Source organism: Cydia strobilella, chromosome 2 (assembly GCF_947568885.1).
Source record: "Cydia strobilella chromosome 2, ilCydStro3.1, whole genome shotgun sequence".
Lineage (NCBI taxonomy): Eukaryota > Metazoa > Arthropoda > Insecta > Lepidoptera > Tortricidae > Cydia > Cydia strobilella.
The window spans coordinates 9,146,076-9,173,714 of NC_086042.1; the positions used below are offsets into that span (position 1 = coordinate 9,146,076).

At 37.3% G+C, this 27,639-nt stretch overlaps 1 protein-coding gene and 1 long non-coding RNA gene across 5 annotated transcripts in view; one reads left to right on the forward strand and one right to left on the reverse strand.

The window, feature by feature from the left end:
* The window catches only part of LOC134751414 (uncharacterized), a 440,348-nt gene that overhangs the window by 398,047 nt on the left and 14,662 nt on the right, over positions 1-27,639 (reverse strand). The gene's annotated exons all lie outside the window — the stretch shown is intronic.
* Positions 1,252-27,639, forward strand: part of LOC134750985 (lachesin-like) — a 42,087-nt gene continuing 15,699 nt past the window's right edge. The window contains exons 1-3 of one of the 3 annotated variants that reach the window (XM_063686292.1): positions 1,253-1,554; positions 16,136-16,195; positions 22,662-22,765. In XM_063686292.1, coding sequence (XP_063542362.1) covers positions 1,446-1,554; positions 16,136-16,195; positions 22,662-22,765 — 273 coding nt within the window. In that variant the 5' untranslated portion in view covers positions 1,253-1,445. Of the gene's footprint in view, positions 1,555-16,135; positions 16,196-22,661; positions 22,766-27,639 lie in introns of all 3 variants that reach the window. The other 2 variants (XM_063686298.1, XM_063686307.1) reach the window with 2 other exon arrangements.

Consider the following 27,639-nt stretch of genomic DNA (forward strand, 5'->3'; position numbering starts at 1 on the left):
AGCGGTAAGACGTGTGACCTTCAATCCGGAGATTGCGGGTTCGAATCCCGGCTCATGCCAATGAGTTTCTCATAACTTCTGTACGAAATATCATATTTACCAATCGGTTCTCCCGAAGGAAAACACTGTGAATCTTAAACCTGCAACATCTGTGAAGAAATACAACTGTGTACTTAATATTAGGATGTTAAATCCCCAACCCGCTTTAAGAGGAAAGGGGACGATCGATTCTCCATACAAACGTAGTCCTCATTTTCCTCCCTGGATATTGGCATTATGGAAAATATTTTTGCAGAATTTTATGAACGAGTATTTTAGTCATAGCTATGCCCGACCGTTAGGTTTTTTGAATTCGAGCGCTCGATTTCGTGTGGCTCCCTTCAATATAGGTATCTCCACTACTAGGCATTTAAATTCTACTAATAGAATTGAAAACGAGTGGTCAATACTACTAGATTCTCAATTTCTATTGCTCGTATTTCAAAAATATCAATTCGGCGTTTTCCACAGATTTTCATGACGATTTTACCAAAAAGTACATGTCACCCATCTCGGACTCAGAAATGGTTACAAATATCATTTTCGAAATCTGCAAGTAAACGATATCTATGACGACTTTTACAAAAAGGTACATGTCTGCCCATCTTGGAATCTAAAATGGTAATAATCTTCGAAATCCGCAACACTGAACTTTAACGAAAAAGTACCAAGGAATTGTATAAATTTATCTTTATACAGAGAAATAGTTTTTGAAGCTGCCACTGCCAGGGGCGACATATATGTATGTCCTTCCACGAGGGACTATCCCTTATTCCGACGTCAGCCTCACCTACATAATGATTACTAAGTACCTATACTACTCCAATAGATACGTATCAATAAAAACAATGTCAAATGCCTTGAGAAAATAAAGGAAGTGAAAATTACCAGTTCATTCTAGATACCTCTATTTCAGATTTTTCCTATAAGAACAATACTTAAATTTTATGCACTATAATATATTATGCAGTCCTAAAACTCATTTTCCGCAATTACATTGACGTTCGAATTCACATTGAGTGAATGTAAAAGTTGTTTCTTTAATACGCATGAAGCTTATTTATCTTAACTCTTTTATGAAAATATCACAAGTAACGTCAGAGGATTCAGAAGAATTTTAATGTTTGAAATCACATTAATCGCAATGTCTTATAATAGCATTCGGTCCACAGCAAATCTCCGTCGGATGGCTAGCGAGACGGCTTGTCTGCTTGTTCCCGGTTCTCGCGCCCTTGTTTATACGGGGGTGCCGGGTGCCGGGCGCCCGGCGCCGGGTGGTATCGGGAGCGACGGCACGGCACGGCACCCCGCGGCAGTGCCTCCTGAACACTCCCAGAGATGGGACGCCCGCTCGCCGCCCTAGCGTCTACCACGAACACGACACGCGCTTACACCCAAACACATAGATGAATTCGATGAGAACTTCCACTCACGTGAATGCAAAAATGACTTTTTTTATACGTTTGTATTGTGTAATATGGATAGCGCTATTGACTTCATGCAGCAGCACGACAGGTGAGTTGCAATTTGCATTTTTATTGAGTTTTCCTACAACGTGAAAAGTTTAAATGGAACTGTTTTAAAAGGTAATACAAGGAAGGTATCAGATTAGTTATCAGTAATTCAAAAATGCTAACCGAATAAAGAATAACGAAACAACAATTGTTTGCAACTAGTTAAAATATTGTAAACAAAATCAGTTCAATTAAAAAATGCCTAAATATTTATACGATCTATTTATAATAAACTCTTCGAAAAGTAAACATAGTAGCCACGATACCCACACTTAATATATATGTCTACCTATATATATAGGTACATACATACATATATACGTATATACGGAGACGTTTAATTAGTTGATAAAAGTAAATAATGAACGATAAAATCAATCAGTTCTTATGTTTGTTCAAAAGATAACAGAGACAAAAAATGTTTACAAAAATCTATAGCCTCTCTGGCGCCGCATCGTTGTGCTATTAGTTGTATGGGCAATCTTCCAACTAGTACTGATACTCTTACTGTTTTATTTCTTTGTTTCCTCTTTGTATGTTATTATCTTTATTCTGCATATAAATTCATAAGCTTTAGAGCATAAAATTCGATGTAAATCGATTGCGAACCAGACACCATTAGTAAGAATTATATTACATAATTACTGTCATTCCTTCATTCCATTTTCATTCCAATCCAATAACTAGTAATGTCATAATTAAAAAATATTCTTATTTATGCACTATATACTATACTTATGGAGTTCTTATTCTTAATTATATATACTGTCTGGTCTGCATTGTATATTAAGCAATCAAGATAAATTGCTCTTGGTTCAACAAAAATTATCAAGGAAATAAATTCCGCGCTCCTTCAAGTATAAGATTTATTCAGAGGGTCGCAGACAAGAAGCACTTGTGTTCTATAACATAACTCAGTTAACAAGGGGCAGAATCGCAAACAGAATGTACAGGGGTCGGCTTAGCCGTGACGCATCGACGGATATCCGGAGTCATCCCCAGCGGCCATGACAGTTATGGATGTATTTTATCTTTGCAATAAACATTAGCGATGGGTAAAACTCCGCTTCTCAGATATGCTTGGGGATTGATTTCGTTTGACGCATCAAGTCTGACAATACCTTAGGGGTTTACGCGAAGGAGACGTTTGATATAGCTTAGTTAGTCGTAGATAATCACTATTTTAAAATTAAATACTTATATGGATACTCAGCAATTAAGTTCATACATGATCTAATTTACTATATTTTAAACCAAGGAAAATACGTTATAATGTTTCTTTGCAAAATCATTTCCTTTCCTCAAACTCATTGCTCAACAACAGCGCGGACCCCTATTCCAGAGCGCATTTTCATCTGGCCCTCCCCTCTGTGCTTACCTTCACTGCAGCACAGGCCGGCCAGAGTGGAGTCGCAAGAGCGGCACCTATGCTCCAGGTTAAAAGTGTAAAATGTCATAACGCCGGCGGCCTGCTGAATGAATTACCGGAATCACGCTACCGCAGACTCACCTCTCGACAACCTCACAACCACTCCAAAGTGTTGCCCTATTGTCGCACTGTGCGTGCGGCCACTGTGGGGGCCACTCAATGAGTTAGCGAGTCACCACCTGTCTTTCCCAATTTTGCGACTGATTGTCACGGCAGGTGTCCAGTCTCCTCCTATAGCCCAGTCCATCCAACTTGCAAATCAATTGGCCTATTATGACCTTAGGTCCCATCGCGGCACAAAAGTGCTGCCCTGCAATAGTCATTGCACCTGGTCTCCCATCTCCGGATTTATCATATTGTGCGCTGTATCCGCCACGTTTAAATTACACGCTTTTAGATTAAATTGTCTTAAAGGGACTCTGCGCTGTTGGTTTCGGCCCAACGCCCGCCTCCCAAAGGTCTGGGTCCCCATGGTCCCGTGATATGGACACGACATAAAAATAATAATAACAACATATGCTTTAATATGATGGGAGCTCCTCTACCTAATAAATAATAAACTTCATAAAGCCATGATAAAATTAATCTTTGAGTTTGACAAATCATTTACAAAATGACACCCACGCTTCTAGAAAGAGTACCTAACTAATTAAAATTTAAAATAATAGGCACTATGTACAATAATTTGAATTTAAGGTTTTGTTGATCTGAATAATTAATTAATTAAGCTCAACAGTGACAATAAAAACAAAATAAATTTATAGAACTACTTATAGAAAAAAATATTGAATGGATTTTTGATGGAATGAATCATTAAAAGATTTCTGAAGTTAACTTGCATTGATATCAGAATAATATTCATTTTAATATTCGTTTAAAAATGTCTACTGGAAAAAATGCTGCGTGTTAAGTATTAAACTAAAGTTTTGGGTTGAGGCTTGTACGAGTATATAATTACTACTTGAATAATTAAGGTTTTGATTTCTTTTTTTGCTTTCGTATCTTGTCATAGTGAAAATCATTATTAATGCCACTAATGATCTCATATTATCGTCACTGTGATAAGAACGAAATGGTACCTACCTACAGAAATTATATTACTTGACCGTAAGTAGCACGGGGGTAGATAAGTGTATGTTACCTAATAACCACTTGAAATCAAAACCTCAACGTTCCACTAGGATAATAAGAAGATGTTGACCCCGAGGCGGCGGCACATCAGGGCGACGTCCGGTGCCGCGGTTTTTAACTTTGAATCTGGCTCTGCCTCTCCGCGCGGAGCTTCGGATCGCACGGTGGTTCGTGTTTCGGACGGAGATGCGGTGCGGGCCGTAGGGCAGGACCGTACGGATTTTGTGCAAACAAAAAAAGACGTAAGTAGGCCGAATGTAGGTATCTCGACGTAAACAGATATACTTTTGAAATAGAAAGCCGCCCAACAATTTGGAACATATAATGTAAGGCATAAACAGTGATTGTGTGCAAAAAGCAAGATAATTTCTCAGTGCCTTCTGCGATTTATGACTTGATTGTACAAAAACCAAATTGAAAATATCAGCGCACCGTTCTGAATAAGTTTCGTTTCCATTTTATCGACAAATAGGACCCGTTTTCACCTCGACGTTCGATTGTCAAATGAACACAGGACGAAAATAAACACGGTTCGGACGGAGAAACGGAGCAAACCGGTACGATGCACGGTGGTGCGACGTTGCTGCACGCGAATTCGTCGCTCCGAATGCAGCAACGGGATGCGGCGGCAGTGTGGTAATCCCCTAAACTGGATGTAAAGTATGAGCTTATCGTTCAATTATAGGTAATATATACGTATTTTCTACAAAAACATAATTGAATTGCAAAACCGTCGTATCAAACGTTTCTGTCGCGATCTAAATCGTTCCTAATAGTGTCGTAGGTAGATCGCACATACGCATGCACAATTTTTTTACTTTGCGGGAAGGTTTTTTACATCACTGTACGATTAAGATCAAGAAACTCGATTTCTCATAACAGTTAACACCATGAAATAATTAATGGCCATGCATGTTATGAAAATTAGGTATGTACAATTCAAACACGACAATGTCAAACATGCGGCAGTCGTGAATATATAGACTCTCTTACAATATTTCACTTACCCGCCTCGTTGCACAATGTACTATTAAGTGATAGTTTTACCAAAGATAGATATCAATAAGTTTTACAAAAGGTATATTTTTAAAGTGTTACGTGTTAAAATTTTTAATGATGATATTTTATTTTGTTTCCTATACGTAAACCAACTCTAATACACACAGTCTACATGTATGAAATGTGTGCGTTGCATTACGAGTTTAGGGTACTTTAGAGAATGAGACTGGAATCGCGCGCTGCTCTACTCAAACTTGCGCCTCGTAAACACTGTTGCTTAGAGTTTGTCACGGTTTTTCATTTGAACTTGCTAAATCTGTTTACAGGCAGTTAGTTCAATGTTCTAACTCGCCTATTAGTCGTCCAGAGCAAAGTTTACACTCATTAAATAATATTGATAATAAAAATGCACGCACAGCAGCTCCACGCAGATCATGTATCTTTTATACTGGTATTAATACTAGCCTCTTTTCGAGACTTGGTTTAAGTGAAATGATGGTGATGATTGATAAAAACTACCCTATGTCCACCATAATTAAACCATATACAGTTCAGCGGTTTAATCCTGAAGAGGTAACAGACAGACAAACACAGTTAGTTTTGCATTTATAATATTAGTAGGGATAGGCATAGTGGGGATTGTGTATATATAGGTACATACGTATATGTGTCAGCGCGCTGCTAAATGTTATGCCCATATAGATTTGTTTCTGAATATTCAATAATGTTTGCAGTTTAAATGTTTGTTTTAATTACTTATTAAACGTTAAATTGTGATAAATATTTACAGTTACATATATTATTAAAATATATAGAGGATATTCTCTAATTTATTGCTATTATAACTAAATAAACATAACAAACATTAATTTAATTTAAAAGGATGTTTTTGGAATTATGTTGACAGTCATGAAATTGTTGAAGGTAGCATTACAATAAGAGCGGGTTTACTCCCTGAATAGGGTAGCGGGTAAGCGCCGATATCGGTCGGCTATCATTTTTAACCGACTTCCAAATCTCAAAAGGAGGAGGTTATCAATTCGGTTGTATGTTTTTTTTTTAATGTTTGTTACTCCATATCTCCGTCATTTCTGGACCGATAATCTTTTTTTGATTGTAAGTATATACATATAGATTGGTCCCGTTTTTGTCAAAACGCAGTTCTGATGATGGGATCCATGAGGAATCGAGGTAACTCTTCAAATGTTAAAGGCATACATATAGTGATTTTAGTATTTTCGTCAACAAGTCAATCATTTACATTAAATAATTTTTAAGAAAAAAAAACCGACTTCAATGGGGAATGCCGCTGAAAGTTCACTTATTGTTGATGGTGCACTCTTAGATTCCAGACAATGAAATGAAAAAGACAGCATCTTTTGCCTAATAATGTAGAAAAGGAGGTAAAACCACCCACTTTTCTAGTAGCATTTCGTTTCTGAAAGGGTCGCAGTTCTAACCTAACCTAACCTGCTTTTCTGATAGCATTTCGTTTCTGTAAGGATCACAGCTCTAACCTAACCTACTTTTCTGATAGCAGTTCTGTTCTGTGAGAATCGCAGTTCAAAACCCAACCACCCACCTAACCCACTTTTCTAGTAGCATTTCCGGGTCCGGATCAGAGTCCGGGTCCGTGTCCGGCTGTCCGGGTCCAATTTTGGCTCAGAGTTCGGTCCCGGTCCGAGTTGGGGTCCATGTTCAGACCCGGGTCCGGGTCCGAGTCCGAGTCCGGGTCCAAGTTTAGGTCTGGGTCCATAAGGAAGAGAACAAATCGCCAAACGTGAACTATGTGTCATTGAAGAGTTCCATTCTGATCATTATCAGCAGTTCCCATTTCATCAAATGTCACTTTTTTAAATGTAAATGCTGGATTTGTTGATAATAAAACAAAAATCACTATATAGAATAGAATAGAATAGAATGAGATTTTATTCGTAAGCACAAACAAACAAGACATTACATAATACAAAAGAAAACATAAAATAAGATTAAAGTACCAGTGTGATATGTATGCCATTTACATTTGAGGAGTTCCCTCGGTTCCTCGTGGGTCTCATCATCAGAACTCGTGCTTGACAAAAATATGTCTTAAAAACTTAAGTTGCTTAACAAACATAAAGAAGAGGACAAATCGCCAAACGTAAACTAGGCGTCATTAAAGAATTCCATTCTGATCATCATCAGCAGTTCCACTTCATCAAATGTCACTTTTTAAAATGAAAGTGCTGGATTTGTTTATAAAAATACAAAAATCACTATATGTATGCCTTCCACATTTAAGGAGTTCCCTCGATTCCTCATGGATCTCATCATCAGAACTCGAGCTTGACAAAAATGTTTCTTGAAAACCTAACTTGCTTAACAAACATAACGAAGAGGACAAATTGCCAAACGTGAACTATGCGTCATTGAATAGTTCTATTCTGTTATAAGAAATCGAGTTTCTTGATCTTAATCGTACAGTGATGTAAAAAACCTCCCCGCAAAGTAATAAAAAATGTGCATGCATGTGTGCGATCTACCTACGACACTATTAGGAACGATTTAGGTCGTGAAAGAAACATTTGCTTGGCCATTTTTGCAATTCAATTATGTTGTAGAAAGTACGTATCATTTACAATGAAATTGTCGCAATCACAACCTGTACCACGCGACCAAAACGTCGCAAGCGCCGTAATATTCATGGCCCTTACGCATTTAGGTCGCGAGATTCACGCTCCGCTTCTATGGTTTGATGACAAAACGGCAGCAACTCATGGCGCAAAATACTGGTTCTCTGTGCCGGTTCTATACGTTAGTAATAATAGTTCAATGTTTAAAAGTCAATTCTACCAGCCAACATAAGGAAACAACTTAATATTTGCATTTGATTACTTTGCCCCACATGTACATAGATAAAATGCAACTTTCTCGTCAGTTTTTGAACAATCAGAGCCTTTACCAGCTAGTGTGGTGAAAAATTAAATGGTATTTATTTTTTCGTAAAATAACCTAAGTAGATTTTACAAAGTGTTACTTGTCACTTTTGATACCTGTCATTCCTGTCAATGAGGATATTTAGACTAGGCTTCATAACAGCATTGTTAACGTAGTGTATGCAACCTGCTACTGTATGAGCAAGGCCTCTGCTGCAAATATTTAATTAGTGTTAGATTATTTTAATTTTAGTTTAGTTTTAGAATAGTTAAATTTAATATAGATTAGCATGTATAAATTTAATGTAATGGGTTGATACCTAAATAAATAACATTTTTTTAAATGGCAACATCGTTTTCAAAAAGGCGTTTGGACTAAGTAACAATAAAAAGATGTTTAGGTGAATTCCAGAAAAGGTTATAGGACATTTTAGTCTTCAAATATGATCATAACACAGTTTAAAATCTTTCGGGTTCCCTTATGAGCAAGTTTCCGTAAGTAAAAGTGGTAAGTAATTAGGTAATGCGGTATGTTATTCTTAATCTGCTGCATTGTTGTCGGAAGTTAATCAATGACTCCTTAATTACTTCAAAGAGTGTATCGTCCGTCCTCATGAAGTCAGTTTGTCCGGCTTTTTTTGTCGGCACGTAAAAGAAAAAAGAAACTTCATAAATTGGTTTGAAGATTGTAAAACTTTTTTCATAAATCAGTTCGCTGTAATAGCAGCGGTCTTTAAATAATTTAAATAAAGTTTTCCTAACTTAATAGTCTGTGTTTTCCCAGCATAAGTGAAAACCAGTATTCATTATGTTAAATTATTTTGGATTAACTGCACATATGTATTTATCAAATTATAGTAAGTTTGAAACGAGTATCAAACACATACATAAATAATTTGGAGTATACATAAATAATTTGTAAAAATATACAACCTATAATACCTATCACTGCCAGTGATGACATACGGATCTGAGACGTGGGCGCTAACAATGGGCCTCATAAGAAGGCTCAAGGTCACGCAAAGGGCAATGGAGAGAGTTATGCTCGGGGTTTCTCTGCGTGATAGAGTCAGAAATGATGATATCCGCAGTAAAACTAGGGTCACCGACATAGCTCGCTGAATTGCAAACCTTAAGTGGCAGTGGGCGGGGCACATTGCTCGCAGAACTGATGGCCGGTGGGGCCGGAAGGTTCTGGAGTGGCGTCCGCGTACCGGAAGACGAACTGCCGGTAGGCCTCCAACGAGATGGAGCGACGACCTGGTGAAGGTCGCGGGAATTCGGTGGTTGCGAGCGGCACAGGATCGGTCGGAGTGGCGAGCCTTGGGGGAGGCCTATGTCCAGCAGTGGACGTCTATCGGCTGACATGATGATGATGATGATGATGATGAATACCTATAATTATTACGATTCCGAATGAATTACAAATTAATAGCGGCATGTGGTAAATACAACATTTTTATTATATTGATTTTATTTAAGTAAACTACCTATTATAAGTACTTAAATAACTAACTGGTACCGAATAAACAACTATTACAAAATATTAATGTTAACAAAATGTTAGAAAATCGCAGTTCAAAATGTACTTACTAGGTAACCATGTAAGATTGTTTAAATTATGAAAGCAAACACAGGATTGTTTGAATATGTAGGGGGCTAGATCAACTTAGTTTTGACTTTGACGCAAGAAATAATCCAAGCGAAGTGGCAAACCGTGCCAGGCGGCGGCAGTTCCTAAGATGAAAGTGCAAAGTCATTGTCACCATAGCCCGTACAAACACATACCACTACATTAATATTACGTAGGTACTAATATTTCTCTTTTTTTGGCGCGTAGGTTAATAAACACATTTTGCATAATTAGATTTTAATATATTTTCAAACAGATCCTTGCCATAAAAATACTGACATATAATTTAAAAACGAAATAACATACTGATAATAACACTCGGTGGTAAGAAAGTTATAGTTGATGCAATGAACTAAGTCGTGAAACCTGTACTTTTTAGGGTTCCGTACCCAAACTCCCTTACAACAAACGTGATTTTTTGCCGTTTTTTTTTCATTCATTATGATACGGACATAGTAAACGGACCATAATTTCGCAGCTTAAATTCCCTAAACTATGTTATATTTTATATGTAAACCTCACGACTAAGGTTTGCGACATTGAACTAAAATCACGTCACAAAGCTATTCGTAAGTTGCTAGTCATCTGAAACTTTTCAGATATTGGGATAAGGCGTAGAAGATTAAATAAGCAGGTGTATTTTACAATTGAGGTATATATTGCATTTATAAAACAACTTTGCATGTAATCTTCAGAAGTAGGTAATATTCAAGTATGTATAAAAAATGGACGCTCACTTTGGAGGCTGTGCATAAAATCCGAGTGGCACAGAGAGCCATGGAGCGCGCCATGCTCGGCATCAAACTTCAAGACCGAGTGAGGAATGTCAAGATCCGACGCCGCACCAAGGTGCAAGACGTCGGATACGTCATTACCAAACTTAAATGGAGCTGGGCGGGACATGTTGCTATGTTGATGGCAGGTGGGCCAAAACGTTAACGGAGGAGTGCCTGGCGTCCGTCTCTCGTTGGGTGGACGACATTCGGAAGACTACGGGTCACTTCTGGATGAGATTGACTCAGGACCGGGATAAGTGGCGTAGTCGAAGACAGGACGACGACGATGATGATGATGATGATGATGTATAAATACTATCCACTCGTGATTATGGAAGTTCGGCGAACATAATATACTTATGGATAAGTTGGAAATTGAAGTGAAAGCGCTTGTTTACCCTCTCGGTGACCCGGTCGGTCGGGCCGAAAGCTGCCCTTCAATTTGCGACCTGCAATTCGAACAGAACTATCAATTAAACTTTCGCACATTAAGACTACTACACAGAGTTATCCAAAACAATAAGAGGACGCAATGCACCTGTGTGAAACAACTATTTTGTGCACCTGGTTACGTCACCTGGGTCACACTTTAAAGAAGTCGCTGTATGGAAATGTATAGCAACAAACAGGCATTCTTTGGTACGAATAATATGAAGACCATTTGTTAATATGCTATATCGGGGTTTTGTGAAAAAAGTGTATGTTTTTCGGCCAGTTTTTTCCTTTTTAAATCGATAGTAAGAAGTACCTATGTGTTACAGTATTTTTTCTAAGAATCACTGTAACCATTGTCACCTGGATCACCGGACAGAACAATAGCAAAAAACAAGTTCATTGCGCACCTCTCTTTTTTTTTGTTAAATATCATTTAATTTTAAAACTGAATTATACCGATACTCAAAAATTTAGATACCTCTGTAATGACACTATTGGTAGGTGCTAACTTATAAACACGATGTATTTCTGATGATAAAATATTTATTTTTATTTTTATTTTATTATATTATTCATAAAAAATTACATACTTGAACCTAAAATGCTGCACTGTAAAGAAAGCGCGCGGAGGCAATATTTGTTATCCACTGGAAAGGGAACAACGTTGTCCATCTAATGTTATTTTAAGACGCATCGGATTTGTAACTCTCCATAAACTTAAGTGCAATATTATAATAAACCAAACTCATACATTAATTTGTACCTACCCATAAAATTTAACTGCTTGAAGCCAAATTGTGGCCTATTAATTGCCGACTATAGAGCACCACGAATAATTGCACCCGAACTTGATGTAATGGAACGGACCCCTCATTTAACTTTCCGCCATCATTTGTGGTGAGGTATTAATTCTCACTCGTTACTGACTTGGAGCATAATCGTTAATATTTATGGTGCTAAGCGGTTTTACGGTGGCCAAATTTTCAATGCGCTTTCCTAATAAAATAGCAAAGGTGTAAATCTATCTCCTGTGAACTCACAATTGATAAGTGCTTTATACAATTTTTCTACCGATTAGATGATCTCACAAGTACATTTGACTAATAGTAATATGCCGATCACAATTTGTAGTGAAAATGTTACATAATTTTTTTATGAAATATTAATTTAATCTCTATTTTGACAAGTATAATTTATCCCTAGTTAAGAAAATATAATACATGAAATGTTTTAAGTATTAGTTACTATCGGTATAATATAAAATATCCCACTTCGGAACATGACGTATTATCTCCTCCAGAAAGCACAGTTGCAAGTGTCAATTATTCATCCGTTCGACGATAATGGAACAATCCTGTCGCCGGCGCCGAGTGAGCCTGTCAGCGGTACCCGTAATGTAGGTACCGATATTACGCTATACTCCCCCACGAAAACCATCTCAGCTAGCTAAAATAGCAGGGGATGACAGTAACAATTACGTGTGCCTCAAATAACGTCTTCTCAACATAGTACACCATTAAAAAATGAACACGCTTAGTGATTGACTTGTTTTTTTGTTTATTTTATATACAAAGATTATAAATATTAAGTGCTTGGTATGGCTTATTTCAACACCGATGTTTTATAATAATTTGAGCCAACTGCGTGTCGTTACTTTTTAGAAATTGGACAGATTTTTTTAAGAAATCGATAATATTGGCCACGAAGGCGTTGCAAAAATTGGGAATTTCATAGGCCTACATTTTCATACTATATGTCTTTGACGTCTATTAAAAACTCCAAAAGGTCTAAAGTTGTGAGCCCTTTACGGACGGAAAAATATTTTTGCGAAAATGTTCTATATCTTTAGGGTTCCATAGCCAGTTGACCCCTTATAGTTTCGCCATGTCCGACATGTCCGTATCAAATATAGGTAATTTAGATGTCGAACAACTTTATTATCTGTTGCTGTACGTTTTCTGATAAGACCGCCTGTTGAATGCTTTATTTAGAAAAAAATCTGTAATAATATTTTGTGATACTAAAAAACCGGACAAGTGCGAGTCGGACTCGCCCACCGACGGTTCAGTGCAAATTTAACTTATCTCTCTCTGAAGGGTCTCTCCCCTGATCTCTTTAAAAACAAAAAGATCGAAATTTTGACCAGCCGTCTTACAAATTCGAGCAAATTGAAGTGTAATGATTCATTTAAACAAGAATTCATACCTCCACTGTATATTTCGGAAAATTATGCGCCAGGGGAAAGACGCCATAGGAGTGACTTTCATATGAAATCAGATATAATTGTGAAAGTATTTATGAAAGTATAGAGTTTGTTGCCGGTCCCATATTGGGATACCCTCCTACAATTTAGGAGGGAATTAAATCTTCTCGGGTCCGAGGTGTAGGGTTGGAGCCGGCGTAGTTTTTATCGCGTATATATATATATATATATCTTTACTTGAAAATAATTGTAGTGTGTAACTAGCCTTATGAACCGATTTTGCATGTACAACCAGCCTTAAAGTTTATAGTCTATGATTGTTCATTATTTTTAGTATGTGGGTATTTTTGCACTTTGTAATTTTTCCTCAGTCACCCGTTGACCACGAACGCTGTAAAGGGTTCGAAACGTCGGGATGTATTATAAATTCAATATACGCGATATAATCCGTTTTCATAGTTTTATTTCATGAGTAACTATCGCGGTAACCGAAGACAATACAATTTAAATAAATTATGGTACGAGTAATTTATTTAAATTGTTTAAGAAAAGTATGGATATGTATCATGGACATCGTTCATACCTCTTAACTTAGAATGACCCATACTTGCACCTGGGTTGGTTGTTTGGTAAAAGAACTCCGTGTTACCGTGTACTATTAGTAATGAAAACTAGGTACGAGGTACTAGAAATGGCAAACGTCATAGTTTTCAACTTGATTGGGGTCGATACAGGTCAAGATTGCCAGAGCTCAACGAGGGTGCGGGGTATTAGGGTCGGCAACGCGCGTGTACACCTCTGGAATTGCAGGCGTCCATAGGCTACGATAACCGCTTACCATCAGGCGGGCCGACGTAGTATTAAAAAAATATACTTAGTTTATTACTGTCACGAGGAGCCGTATCATTAAATGTAGGGTAAGCTGATCTAAGAGCACGCATCCGATAAGAGTACGGTATACCAAAATTCATGAAGTTGTTTAGGAAACGCGCTTAACTTATGTCGTATTTTGAAGCGAACGGAGGTTAGAAGTGCTGTGCGGGAAATTAATGAAAAATACAGAAGTTACGTAAGTTTATAGATTTTTTCTTACACTTAATTATTTTTAGTATTTTTGAGACAAGCCTGCCTACCGCGTTACACGAGAGCAGTTTTGATCAGAGTTCATAGAGTAAGTCCGCAGTAATGTATCGTGTAAGAGTACGCGTGTACTCTTACACGCCAGCTGGTCATACAGAATCTACCGTTGGTAGAAGAATCTCGAGAATGACAAATAGCTCAAGCAATTGATGATGCCGTACTTATGCCTGGTTAGTTGTCGATGACATACAATTAATTTCCCAATCAGCAAATGATGATTAACCACAAAATTTACCTATGGAAAGATCTCACGAAGTACAAATTGCGCAATCGGCTGACAACCTACAGTACAGTAATTGAGACACATCTAGGCAGCTGCTGACTTGGTACAAAATATACACGGTGAGAACGATGTGACATGTAATACGAATTATTATGAATAAATATATGAATATGAATATGATGCACTTTGGCAATACTTCGCAGCCTTTATGTTTAAAATCTGATTAGTTGCTTGTTTTGACAGACAGAGCGCGTACATCACCTGCTTGTCTCCAAATTCCAAAACTTGAATCACCTTTTGTACCTCGGAGATATTGTCCCTCCACCATGCGCTGGATTTATTTCTACGCGCCAGAGCAGTCAAATATTTTAAGAGACCTACTCAAAATACCTGACTAGGGGGCTTTTCCCTAAAATAAAGTGCCCACAATAGTCTCCAAAGCTCCTGTTCAAAGGAGCTAAGGCTTGTAAAAGCTGTGAGGGTCGAATAAAATAATTTTGTTGCAAGTAAAATAATGTAGTTTTTTTTATCCGCGTACTCTTATCGGCTTTAACGCGTACTCTTATCCAATGGGGGTTGTACGAGTACGCAATTAACATTTTTGTTAATTGGTATTATTATTAGAAAAGTGTCTTAGTTTTGCTAGTTTTTATTAGGGTTCCGTACCCAAAGGGTAAAAACGGGACCCTATTACTAAGACTTCTCTGTCCGTCTGTCCGTCTGTCTGTCTGTCTGTCTGTCTGTCTGTCTGTCTGTCTGTCTGTCTGTCCGTCTGTCTGTCACCAGGCTGTATCTCATGAATCGTGAAAGCTAGACAGTTGAAATTTATACAGATGATGTATTTCTGTTGCCGCTATAACAACAAATACTAAAAAAGTATGGAACCCTCGGTGGGCGACTCCGACTCGGACTTGTCCGATTTTTATGTCACTCTATGGAAGATGATTAAATTATATATGGAATAATAGTAAATTTGATTACCTACCTATAATTATTTAGGGTTCCGTACCTAAAGGGTAAAAACGGGACCCTATTACTAAGACTCCGCTGTCCGTCTGTCCGTCTGTTTGTCTGTCCGTCTGTCTGTCACCTGGCTGTATCTCATGAACCGTGATAGCTAGACAGTTGGAATTTTCACGTGGGCGAATCCGACTCGCACTTGTCCGGTTTTTTTATATAATTAATTAGACCAGCTTTTACCCTACTGTTAATATTCATCTTGTGCGCGTCAGTATGAATGTACAAGCAAACTTACTGGGTTAATGTCAATTTAATATCAAATAAATTCGATTATATTAAAATATCGAGTGCGACTCAAGAACAATGCGAAGAAAAGCAACAATATTTTAATTATTTACCTACTCTAACAACATTGAAACACAAAGTTCATTGAAAGTAATGACAGTAGGTACCATTATAGACTTGATTACTGCACGTAGTCATAAAACAGGCTTTATGTTCGCACTGAACTTTCTAACTGTAACGCATTATGTTGGTTACATTGAAACTTACAAAGATTTCTTTTTTCACGCCGTTATACTTCCACAAATTATCCTAGTTGTTATATTTTCTTAAGTGGCTGATCGATCCAATAACTATTGAAATTGTATCTGAATTTGAGATCTGCTAAGTGACTCCCAAACTGAAATTGACCTTACGTTATTTATCAGTGCCATTATTGTTTTATTTTTATTGCAGGTCGGGAATTACCTACCGGGCAAAATGTAGTGTCAGTAGCGCCTATAGAAGTTCCCGACGGTAAGTTTACTTTCCTGATATATATCAGTTAAAAGGGCACGACTTATAAAATATAATATAAAGAAACTTATAAAAAATATGTAGGCAGATAAATAAAGTTCTTTGAAAATGAAATATTTAACTGGGTTCAATCAATTCAAGATCGGATATTCAAATGTTTCAATCACAAATCCAGCTCGGTTCAATGCATTAGCGAATACGTCATCTGTGTGTTCCCACACACATTACTATTTATTACACCCAGAGTCACCCAGTTGAGGCACACATTTTAAGTACTCTCTACTTATCCGTTAAGTCGTAACAAACAGAGCTATTACGCAAAAGAAATAACAAGTTCTGTTTTCTATTAGAACGTCTTCTCATTTTGCCGTTTAATTGTTTTTTTTTAAACACTAATTTAGTAATGATTTTTTTTCTGATGGACGTTTAGGGAAACGCGCGTAAAGCACTGATTTTGTCGGTCTTATTTGTAAATTTCGTAAAGTTTGGACTGCAAAAAATGGTAATTTTGTATTACACATATCCCGTACTCCATCTTCAATATACTACATTTTTGTTAGGTATATGACTTTGAAGTAGTGTAAATGAAAGCTAGACGAAATCAATTTTATCCAGAAATTATTTCAAAACAAGTGACAATTTCTCTGAAAATCGACTTAATTTCAACGTAATTTTGATTGACTGTTCACATAATTTTGTATAATTTACCACCATATTTTTTTTTTATAAATTCTTTAAAACTGTCCCTTCTCGTCATATATTACCGGTGACGCACGCTCGCGACGACCTCATTATTAAAAGGCAAGATGAGAAGACGTGCTAATAGAAACCAATACTTCTTATTTAGATATTACGTAACAAAAGGTGTACAATTTCAACGACTAAATCCATAAATTTTACATTTTTGCTCTAAAATCAGATTATATCACAGCAACCCTTTTTCATATATGTAGTTATTTTTAAACTCAACATTTTAGTTGAGTGAGTTTTTAGCGTGATCTTTCTGATTCGTTATTTTGGAAGTAAAAGAGTGATATCGCGACAAACCGCTATTTGTCGTTGGCGGGCCGAGCATAAATCAAGCACCCCTATCCGTCGCGAGCGGGTCGGCGCCGCCGCCGGCAGACGCGCCGCCAGCTTTACGGCTCCGTCCGCCTGTGGTCATGCGTGTAGCGTTTCCGACAAGCGTCAGCGAGCGACGCATCTTCTACATACTTACTTTTAAAGGCTTCTATTTAATATTGTCTTCGGTTACCGCGATAGTTACTCATGAAATAAAACTATGAAAACGGATTAAGTATATCGCGTATATTGAATTTATAATACATCCCGACCGAAGAACCGGCGTAGCTTTATCGCGTATATCTTTACTTGAAACCACCTTTAGTCCGCACTTGTAGCTCCGACACAAGTCGCGTGATATATGCAGTTAAGTGCAAACGTCCAAAAAACTAGATATAATATTTTGTCCGGAAATACCCTTCGCCATTTTTTTAAAATAATTGGTAAGTTTAAGCGCATTGTTTCTTTTACAGATTGCATGTTATTTGATTAAATTTTGATACGATGCCTGTAGGCCAAGATCCGGTCTTACTCGAAGTGGTAAAAGATCGGATGATTAGCATCCGATCTTTTACCACTAAATTGTCAGGGATGCTCAAACTTTATTCGTCTCACCACTATTTGTGATCAAATTTGGCATTAGGTAAATGTGATTAATAGTAGGTATTAAATCAGAATAAGGCTCCCAAATCATCTTGTATTGATGGATGATTAGCATCCGATCTTTTACCACTAAATTGTCAGGGATGCTCAAACTTTATTCGTCTCACCACTATTTGTGATCAAATTTGGCATTAGGTAAATGTGATTAATAGTAGGTATTAAATCAGAATAAGGCTCCCAAATCATCTTGTATTGATCGCTACACTTCACTAAGTAACAACACATACTTAATTGATCTCTTATACTAAAGCAAATATGTTTCCATCTTTATAAATAATAAAAACGCACTGATTAAAAATGGTCGTATTTATTCCTTTTTATTACTTTCTCCTTATGTCCTATTTTATCACCCTCTTTCAACCTACAGCGCTTATAATGTCAATGAACCTACGTGGTTCATTGACCTTACACCTAAAAGTTTGACAACCATAATTTCTTGAATATTGAGCGCATGATGTTAGATCGGACAGAAAAATGCAAAAAAATAAATAAAAATCGGGTCGGATATGATAGCCCGAATTACTACTAGGCAAATTCTTCTATTCTATATATTATATATATAGGATAGGATTACGCCTATTATGGGCTCGAATGTGGCCATAATAGAAATCGAATCGAATACATATCGAATGTGTGTGTGGGTGTGGGTGTGTGGGTGTGTGGGTGTGGAATGTGTGTGTGTGTGTGTGTGTGTGTGTGTGTGTGTGTGTGTGTGTGTGTGTGTGTGTGGAATGTGTGTGTGTGTGTGTGTGTGTGTGGAATGTGTGTGTGTGTGTGTGTGTGTGTGTGTGTGTGTGTGTGTGTGTGTGTGTGTGTGTGTGTGTGTGTGTGTGTGTGTGTGTGGAATGTGAAATGTGGGTGTGGGGTCTATATATTAATCGGTGGGTATTACCGGTTATTTTGCAATAGTAAACTCTATGGTACCGGCAATAGGGCCGAACTTATAGGCCCGTCCGTTCTTACACCACCAAGTAAAAAAATAATGCTGACAATTTATTTTGTTTCCTATATTTAAACACTCTTTACACGCTCACTAAAACGTCTAGAAAGACAATAAAATTCATTTAAATAGAGCATTTCATTGCCGAACTCATCTTACTACAGACGGTTACATACACTAGGTTATAAGGTTAGTCATCTATAGTAAATTCACTGCTGTTGGAATACCCAGTACAAAAACTTGTAGAATACGATACAGATGTCTTATAGCTAAAAACCATTATGAGCTCAGTTGATATGTAATTTTAAATTGACGTGTTGATTAATTATACTTATCAAAAATAAAAGTCAGTGGACATTTTTATTTAGTTATCTATTATTTATTTGTCTTTCCCATCACGGAACAATAGTGTTCCGGACCTTTGGCAGGCGTGCGCGAAGCCAAAGCCAACACGTAGAGGCCCTTTTGACACTAATGAAATGTAAGGGGTACAGCGAGCGGATGCTGCCCTTGCCCGTGTCATGGGACGCACGCAGAGGCAGCACCGGCCAGGGTGTAAGGACTATTGAGAGTTGATGAGTTGAATCTAAAGTGAAGTAAGTTATTGGGTGAAAGCGAAGGACTACGTCTGATGAGCTGTGGGATAAAAAACCGGCCTGCCTAATAAAACAGTATGCAATTTTATTTCCGGCAGACGGTGACTCGCCCTCACAAGATGGGACCCCACAAAAAGCGACATCTAGGATGGCTCAAGGGCAACACCGGTGTGAGCGGCTCAGGGGAGTCGAGAGGTGTTCGCCGCTTTCTACCCAGTAGCTGTTAACAGCCACTGTGCTAATTCGCGTCTTATGCATATTTCATTTTCACCTCTGGAGCTTATAACTCTAACGACTCCACTCTGGCCGGCTGGTGAAGGCAAGCTAGATGCAGAGATAATCCTGTCCCACCCACCCTTTTTGCGGGAAACAGAACTCCCCAGGAGCACTCGGATACGTGGGGTCGCTACTCCCCAATAGCTCGCCACAGGCTGCCCTGCGTTGACTGATTGCACTGGTAAAACCAGCGGGCGATGGGGTCGTCACATCCCTACGCCTTATTTATTTTATTATTCTGACCGGTTAGAAATCGTTGAAAATCCGAAAATTTATATCAAACGCTCCCGCCTCATAATGTATACGCATCCGGACGAATCGCTTGATATCTTGCGACTCTTTCCTTTGGGACTGAAAGGGACTATTTTGTAAACACCAAATTTGTTTCAAAAAATCCATAACAGGACGTTTTACTGTGCAATTGGATACAGATAATGAATTATATTACAAGTACTCGTTATTACATTCTGACTTTAGTCTTAAGTATTTGTTGTGATTGTGCCGTTTCATTAAAAGTAGCTGAAGTAGCTGGTTAAACCTGATTGGGTGCTTACAAATGTTTAATTATACAAAGTTTATCTAGTTCAATGGACAGCAAATGAGTCATGTCCGAATACTCATCTTTTTACTTAAACCTAATAATAGAGTGCAAATAAAATAAATATTTTAATTTTGGCACTTTTTTCAATAAAATAGTGCAAATCTCCCCGATTTCGAGGTTGGTTCGGGGGTGGTTAAGTTGTTTATTATAATATATCATATAATATTTCACATAGCTGAATCAGCTACTATTAAGGAAACCTCACAACGAATAGTTTAAAGTTAGAATTGATTATTTACTAATAACACAGAACTGGTGGTTGTATTATGTGACTGCTACATAATGAAAGGTATTAAAATACGAGTGTGGGTTAAAAGGACCGCACCAGTGTTTTAAAGCCTAATTATGTACAGTTACATACACTATTTTCTCTACACACATATTATAAACTCTTTGATGTATTCACTAACCGCATGTTACAGCCGGCATTTGGGCATCGTTGCTCTCTGGAAATATCTTTATCGCTCATTTTACACGGTAGTTTTTCTATGGTTAATTATCCTTTATTTAGCTTGGGTTTTAGGTTAGTGTTTTACAATATGAGTATAAAAGTACAATATAAAAGCACTTACAAAACATTACAAAATATATATATATATAAACACATAAAAAAATGGTTAATTAATATTAAAAAATAGCAAGATAAACTGGACGTCAAATGGCGGTAAATGAAAACTTTTTTATTCTTACTTATAAACTAGTTGGGCGAGATTTGTCAAAACTGTTTGGAATAATTGACATTTCATTTCAAATATATCGTAAAAGTCGTCTCAAATTGCTATTTTCTCAGATATTGTTCAAAATTTGAATTTTATTATAAAATCGATTTCGATATTATTATTACGCAACAATGACATTTTCACAGATAAGAAATATGTTGTAACAAATCAGTTTATCTAAATGCTGGCCATTATTTGCGGATTTTGAAAGCATCATAGAGGGTTTAATGATATGTGTGTACTGTGTAGATAAACTAATTAATATTGACTATTCTAAATTTATACTACTAACGTAACGCATTAATTAGTGATAATATTTTAACATTGCATTTTTTCGTTAACATTTTTGTATACCTCACAGACATATTGTAATAAAAAAGATTGTTTAATAAGAATAATTTAATTTACATGGCTAAAAAGTAAACCTTGATATATCTTCAAGTATGGAAAATGTTATCTACGCTTTTCATATATGTTAATTAAGTGAGGTAGACGTCAGAGTTCTCGTCACATCATACTCAAAACTATGTCCCATAGCTCTTATGTCAGCGAATTAAGAAATATGGGACATATTTTTGAGGAAGTTATATGCACCCATATTTTTACACTTGACTGTACATGACGTAACGTCTCTTAACTTACGTCATGACAAAACAAAGGTGTCAACTATTGTCCCTTAACACTTAAGTTATAACTTAAGTTTTATAGGGGTTTTGACATAAGAATTGATTGATTATTACATACAAAGTTTTATCCAATTGTTTATAATTATTATTCACGTTTACAAAAATAGATTAGACTCGAGTGCACATTTCATTAACTTGTCTGTTAAGGGGTGCCCATCCCTAAAACTTGAATAAAAACTAACTGTACTTGTATCTAAATAGGCAACATTTATTTAAAATCAGCTATAAATGGCAGATCGTTTATTAGAGCCAAATTTCAACCAGATAAACTGAAGACCTAAAAATGTTTTTATTAAATTGGCTAAGCCTGTATTTTGAGTCACATGACCATGTGACATGCGAAGTAGACGAACCTTGCAGTGTCTTACTGACTTATTACAAAAACACATTGTGTTCAATAAGTCAGTAAGACACTGCAAGGTTCGTCTGCTTCGCATCGTATTCCCAAGATCTGGCGTAAACATCATTCACCCCAATGGGAATGAGTAATTTGACCTCCTACATAGATATGTAGGTCAAATTAGCTATTTAATGAATACCTACTACTTAAGTGCTCCGAGAACGTAGCGTGTCTTAAGTAGTAGGTATTCATTAAATCGCTTGTATGTAGATATAAACTTGTCGTATATGCCCCGCCCCCAGGATATTTTAAAGCATGCTAAAACTTCGAAATAACCATATATTTCGAATTATTTTATGCTCCAAATGTAGCTCCAAATGTACTCAGTTGTGTTTTTAGGTAACGACTTCGTATTATTAGATTGCCCAATTAGAAATGAAATAATTAACAAAGAACGAAACAATACCGGTTTCGTTCCCATACAAAAAATACCGGTATCCGATCCCTGCTTTAAAGAGCATATATTTTAATATTTTTACGAATGTCTAGTAATTCTTGTCTCACTTGATAATTTCAATTTCAGAATCCATGTACCCGAGGTTCGCTGAACCAATTCCGAACGTCACGGTGACAGTGGGTAGAGATGCCTTGCTAGCTTGTGTCGTCGATAACTTACGTGGGTTTAAGGTAGGTATCTTTGTTTTTCAAGGTTAATAGTATTAACCCAAAAAAGGCATGTCACGTTAGAGTGGTGTTTTAGGCACAGATCTAGAATGTCGCTTACGCGTAATGATAATTGAAGCGTGCTAAAGGGATGCTATCAGCTATCACATATATAAGCATTTTAATGAGTGTGAATATGACAAAAAAACCGCGACCACTTTTGTGACTTCATAGCGGCAACAAGAAACTTAGTGTATACTGTTACAAATGTTTGTTTTTTAACCTATAATATTAACAGGTAATTATAGAAATAAAATTATGAAATCGGATTATATCGCGTATATTGAATTTATAATACATCCCGACGTTTCGAACCCTTTACAGCGTTCGTGGTTAATGGGTGACAGCCATCTTCCCTATTAAAGTTTGGATATTTCTTCTTCTTTGGAGATAAGAAATATCCAAGCCTTATGAACCGATCTTGCATGTATAATAATAATAATAATAACCCCCCTAGGGATTAACCTTGCCGTGGTGGGGGGGCTTACGGGTTGGTGATACTACGAATATCGAGGTCGAAACATCTAGACCACACCCCAATATGGGAGATACAAAAATACCTGCCAATAACATCTAGGCTTTACCCTTCCTTAACTAAGATCCCAATCTTTCCTATCTCTTCTTCTTTTTTCCTTCCCTCTTAGGATATTATGCAGTTACGTTCAAGAAGTTTACGTTCGGGGCCGCTACCCGAGGGTAATCGTCGGGGCGCATCTGGAGCCGTTGCTGGATGCCACAGCATGCGATCCAACGGCGATGCGGAGTTGAGCAGGCGGGCTCCCATCGAACAATCTGTTACAGCCGCAGACGGGCCGCTTCCCGAGGGAGATCGTCGGGGCGCACCTGGAGCCGTTGCTGGGTGCCACAGCATGCGAACCAGCGGCGATGCGGAGCTGAACAGGCGGGCTTCCATCGAACAATGTACTACAGCCGAAGACACCTTGATCCCTGCAGCTACAATTACTACGTCGTTTTCTCCATGTCCTTCGTCGCCAGCTTCCTTGTTCTCGTCAATCCCGTCGTCACCTGCATCGTACTTGAACTACTCTGATTCGGAGAGTTCACCACAATCTTTGCAAAAAGAAACAGTAAAAACACGTAGAAAAGTTTCTCGTACACAATCACCTACCCAGTCTCAGACTGTTGTAGACACTTCCGGGAATTGCCGGGAATTGAGAAGTAGGACAGTAACTCCATCAATTGTGGAGTTGACTAATAAATCACGACCAACCTCAGCAACACTAACCTTGTGTGCTACGCAGGAAGCAAATGCTTTTCAACCTGCGTCCACCAAGGCTGGTAAACCACGAGTACGCATGAAATGGAGTAATGATGTGAACCTATTTATCATGCGTACATACTACAAAGTAACTAAATTAGAAACAGATTTCACAGTATATCGAAAACTTTTACACGATCACTTTATGCAACAATATCCGGGAGTAAATGTTTCAGAACAAAGAGTTTCAGACCAACGACGAACTATTATACGCAACAAAATGATTTCTGATGATGAATTGACACGAATAAAAGAGGAAATTAGAGTAGAATTAGAACACGAAATTATATCACCATCCAAACAACCTACACAAGCTAGTAACATGCCTAATAGTATAGATTTCATGTTTAATCTAGAGATATCCACGACACCATTAACCAGTACGCTTAGCCAGAATCTGACAGAAACCATTCCGGACGTATCTTTACAAACAGAAACCACAAACATGCAAACGGAAGATGAAGTAATGCCACCTTTATCTGATTCTGTAGGACAGAGACTTTCCAAAAACCTTCAAACAATTTTAGGCCAATACACCGGAACCGACCCTACACTAAGACCTAAATTACCGAAACTCAAATACAACGCACATCTTACACAACTAGTAGCACTTTTTAACCAAAAAATACTACATGAGTATATAATATCACCGGAAACGCAACTTATTGATATTCATACACTAGTCTATTGCAGTGCTTTGGTAATATCACAGGAACTAGGATTTAAAATAGAAGAAAGTGACCAACCACGCCGTAGAAAGGTAAGAAAACCTGCCTGGTGTATAAGATTAGAAAAAGACATAGCCCAGTTGCGATCAGATATAGGTAAGTTAACACAATATATTAATAACAATAGGTCAAGGAAAGTCGTAGATCGAGTAAATGAAATATTTAAAAATTGTAGAGTTCACAGCAGCCACGAAAACAACAACAGGAAACCTGAAGAATATCTGGACACTCTTAAACAGAAGTTAGCACTCAAAGTTCATAGATTAAAAAGGTATAAAAAAGCACTCAAAAGACAAAAGGATAATAAATTATTCAGTACCAATGAAAAAATATTTTACAGGCAGCTCAACAACCCTACATATGATACAACGACTAACGAACCTGAAATACCAGAGGTAAGTGAGTTAGAACAGTTTTGGGCCGGTATCTGGGAGACTGAAGTCCATCACAATGAAGAAGCGAGCTGGATAGAAGAAGAAAAAAGAAGATGGGAAGCAATTGATGAAATGAAATTTGAAGCAATATCCGAGTTAGACATAAAAATCATCACGAGTAGATTACACAACTGGAAATCCCCAGGTATAGATAAAATCCATAATTTTTGGTACAAAAAATTTCACGTCCTCCATAACGCAATAGCTAAAAACATAACCGAAATAATTCAAGGTCAGCAAAGAATACCAGAATTTATCGCAAAAGGCACCACCTACATGCTACCAAAAGGTAAGTACACAGCACGACCATCGCAATACAGACCGATTACCTGCCTTCCAACCATTTACAAGATCCTCACATCTGCAATAACCCGAAAAATCACCAAGCACATAGAACTCAACGACATAATAGCTGAAGAGCAGAAAGGGTGCAGACGGAGCCACATGGGGTGCAAGGAGCAGTTAATTATAGATTCATTAATACATAAACATGCCTCAAGTAATAAAAAAAACTTACATTGTACATACATTGATTACCAAAAAGCGTTTGATAGCATACCTCATTCATGGCTAATACGTATACTACAAATATATAAAATAGATCCAGTTTTAATACATTTCCTTAAAAACATCATGCAATTATGGAAGACTACTCTACATCTTGACCGGATTAAAACTAGAGAAATCAACATTAACAAAGGTATTTATCAAGGTGACTCCTTGAGTCCCCTGTGGTTCTGTCTTGCACTCAACCCGATCTCTCATCTACTGCGTAACCAACAGGCCGGATATATCCTGAAACATAACAATAATGAAACAAACATATCACACTTAAACTACATGGATGATATAAAATTGTACTCAGAAACTGATAAAGAAATGAAATTATTAATAGATATAACAGCGCAATTTAGTAAGGATATTAGAATGCAATTCGGTCTGGATAAATGTAAAACTATACACATCATTAAGGGTAAGATCCGACCTGGTGATTACGTGATAGATAACACAGATACAATAACTGCAATGGAACCGTCGGATTTATACAAATATTTAGGGTACCAGCAATCGAAAGGCATTGATCACTTCAAAATAAAGAAAACGCTTACAGAAGAATACAAAAAAAGAGTCAATACCATATGCAGAAGTCAACTCACAGCAAAGCACCTGATAAAAGCAATTAACAGTTATGCAGTTCCAATTCTGATTTTCTCATTTGGAATTATTAAATGGACCAAAACTAACATCCGACAAATTGAAATTGCCACAAGGACAATATTTACAAAACATAATAACCACCACCCCAAATCTGCAATAGAAAGAATGTGTCTGAAAAGAGAAAATGGAGGCCGAGGATTAATAGACATAAACGCATTATGGGCAAAACAAGTAAGTAACCTCAAAACATTTTTCTTCCATAAAGCCAACAGCAGTGACATACATAAAGCGGTAGTATGCAGTGACGCAAACTACACCCCTTTGAATTTAATAGAGCGAGAAACACCGACTACTGATATAAACTACGAGGCCTTAAGATTAGAACAGTGGAAGAAAAAAGTTTTGCACGGTAGACACCCCCAGGACCTATCACAATCACACGTAGACTCGACAGCTTCAAATAAATTTTTTAAACTCGGATATTTGTTCCCTGAAACAGAGGGTTTCATTATTGCAGTCCAAGATCAAATCATAAACACAAGAAATTACAGAAAATATATAATCAAAGACCCTCAACTCTCTGATGATAGATGCCGAAAGTGCCACCGCCATCCAGAAACAATTCAGCATATCACCGGAGCATGCCCTAATCTTACACAAACAGACTACACCCATCGACACAATCAGGTAGCAAATATCGTACATCAAAAACTGGCTCTTAAACATAATCTTATACCATACAGTAACACACCCTACTACAAATATAGCCCTAGCTCTATTCTAGAAAATGAAACCCACAAAATGTACTTTGACCGCGCCATACTCACCGACAGAACGACTCACTATAACCGACCGGATATAACATTGACTGACAAAATACATAAAATTACTTACCTAATAGATATCGCTGTCCCCAACACCCACAACCTACATAAAACTATTACTGAAAAAGTACAAAAATATACTGACCTTAAAGATGAAGTTACCAGGATCTGGAATCAGTCAAAAGTATACATTGTCCCCATAGTTTTGTCAACCACTGGTGTCATTCCTAAATACCTCCACCACAGTCTGAAACTCATTGACCTGAAACCAAATACTTATATACAGTTACAGAAGGCAGCTATACTCAATACTTGCAGAATCGTACGGAAGTTCCTGCAAGAAGATGAAAATACTAATTTAACTTAAGTGTCACATATCATCTACTTGGCTCCGGCCCGTAGATAATATTAATTA